This window comes from Ipomoea triloba, chromosome 8 (genome assembly GCF_003576645.1).
Source record: "Ipomoea triloba cultivar NCNSP0323 chromosome 8, ASM357664v1".
Classification (NCBI taxonomy): Eukaryota; Viridiplantae; Streptophyta; class Magnoliopsida; order Solanales; family Convolvulaceae; genus Ipomoea; species Ipomoea triloba.
This window is the reverse complement of record NC_044923.1, coordinates 7,522,224-7,524,233: the sequence shown is the minus strand read 5'-3', so window position 1 is coordinate 7,524,233 and position 2,010 is coordinate 7,522,224. Positions and strand designations below refer to the sequence as shown.

Here is a 2,010-nt window from a genome sequence, read left to right as displayed (position 1 = left end):
CTATGTAGTGATGACGCTTATGTCACAAGATGAAATGAATCTAAGTCACCGATCATAATAAATTAGAAAATGTGATATGGAATTGAATCACCTTTGGAAGGATTCGTCGGAGGATCAGAGCAACCAATTTCCAAACCCTGATCGGTGCTGAAGCCGCAGACCTTATTTAGCCTTCCACAATCCCGGCAATCGGGTTTCTCCCACCGCAACTCCAGCCGAGTAACAACCCCTTCCCTCCAGATTTCATCCCTCTCCACAATCCTCGGTATGCTAACATTCTTCGCAACTACGCACTCCATCGGCGCCTCCGCAAAATCCGGCACGGCAGTCACACTCTTGCTCATATTCCCCACGCAAGCCACCACCAGCATGGGCAAAGGAATTAGACAACTCAGAATTGTGTAACGCATATCGTCGGGATCCCGGAACGGACTGCCGGCCAGAGAAAGGTTTAGGATTCTTTGGGAAAGGCAGTTGTCGGGGTCGGAGATGCGAATAATTTGGGAGGCATAATCTATATCGTTCACCACGAAACTGCCCGGAGTTTCCGGGAGGGTGATAACTGTTTCCCCAAAGTCGTTGCAGGAGAGATTAAACCCCGGGTAGCCGCACCTCTCCGGTTGTTTGCCGGTGACCCGGAAAGGAAACTTGATTTCCGGACCCAAGAATTCGTTGCATGAGAAAGGGGTGCAGAGGTCATCTGAAGAAGAAGACGATAATGCGACGATGAGAATGAAAACAGAGCAAAGTAGAGGTGCAGGGGTAGTAGAGGTAGGGGTCTTCATTTTCTACTCATAAAATTCACCAAAATTCCCTTCCCTTAAAACTAGCTTTTAACTTAATTGCATGACTAATAATCTTGGAAAAAGAGATGGTGTAAACAGCCAAATATACCCTACAAGCTAAGTGCAAAACTACAATTACATATGTCTGGTTTGCTGAAATTATTTATAATTCAGTTTATTATAATATTAAAGAGTTAATTCAATGTTTTTTCCTAGATTTATAAGTTACAATTCATTTTAGTCCTTTTCTTATTAGAACATTATTTGGTCCTAATATTATTGTGGCATGACCATTTTTAGTTCTCCATCAACAAAATCGTTGAAATATCGTTAAATACAAAGACATTTCAATCTTTTTTATACAAAGTATGTTGAACCGCTATATTTTTTATGTTTATTTTTAAAAAAACATTCATAACTAAAGCCCGAAGTGTTCTTGTATTTAACGATATTTAAACTGTTTTGTTGATAAAGGATCAAAAATGGTCGTACCACAATAGTACTAGGATTAAAAGTAGATGTTCTAATAAAAAAGAACTAAAAGTGGACTGCCACATATAAATCTAGGACTAAAAATATAATTAACTCTAATATTAAATTTAGTATTAATATATGTAGTTTATATATTTAAAAATTAAATTTAAAAAGTACTATTAAATACAACAAATAATTTAAAAATACTAAAGAAAAAGAATTAGTTTGACCTGTGAATAGTAAACAAGACAGGTAAACAGGGATAGAGGGAGTAATTTAAAAGTGTAATTTAGGTTTAGGTGAGCCTTATGTGAGATCATCTCACGAATCTTTTTCTATGAGACTGGTTGAGTTTAGATAGAAATTTAATGTATGCTTAGGATGGAAAATGTAATACTAATATGAGACAAATTGATTGATACTTGTAAGGATAAATGTGATACTTTTGATGAAAAATATAATATTTTAAAATCAAAATGTAATATTTAGGGGTTCAAGAGTTACTTATGAGAAAAAGTATAATACTCAAAAGAAATAAATAAATTGATTGTTGCATATAAGGAAAAACATAATATATTTAGGGACGTTGGTTGTGCTCACTTTTCACCACTAAACTATTATTGACGTTGCACTTTTTATTCGTTTATTAACTTTTTTTGTGCTCACTTGTCGCCCCTAAACTATATTAAAGTTGCAAATTTCGTTCCTAATGTTTTGTTAGTAAGGGGATGAAAAGTGCAACAAACTTAGG

The 2,010-nt window shown here is 35.5% G+C and overlaps 1 protein-coding gene across 1 annotated transcript in view; it reads right to left on the bottom strand.

Annotated features, from left to right (window-relative positions):
- LOC116027713 (RING-H2 finger protein ATL22-like) overlaps positions 1-785 on the bottom strand; it is a 5,061-nt gene extending 4,276 nt beyond the window's left edge. Inside the window, exon 1 of the mRNA XM_031269434.1 lies at positions 92-785. Coding sequence (XP_031125294.1) covers positions 92-785 — 694 coding nt within the window. The remainder of the gene's footprint in view (positions 1-91) is intronic.
- Between the last annotated feature and the right edge of the window lie 1,225 nt (positions 786-2,010).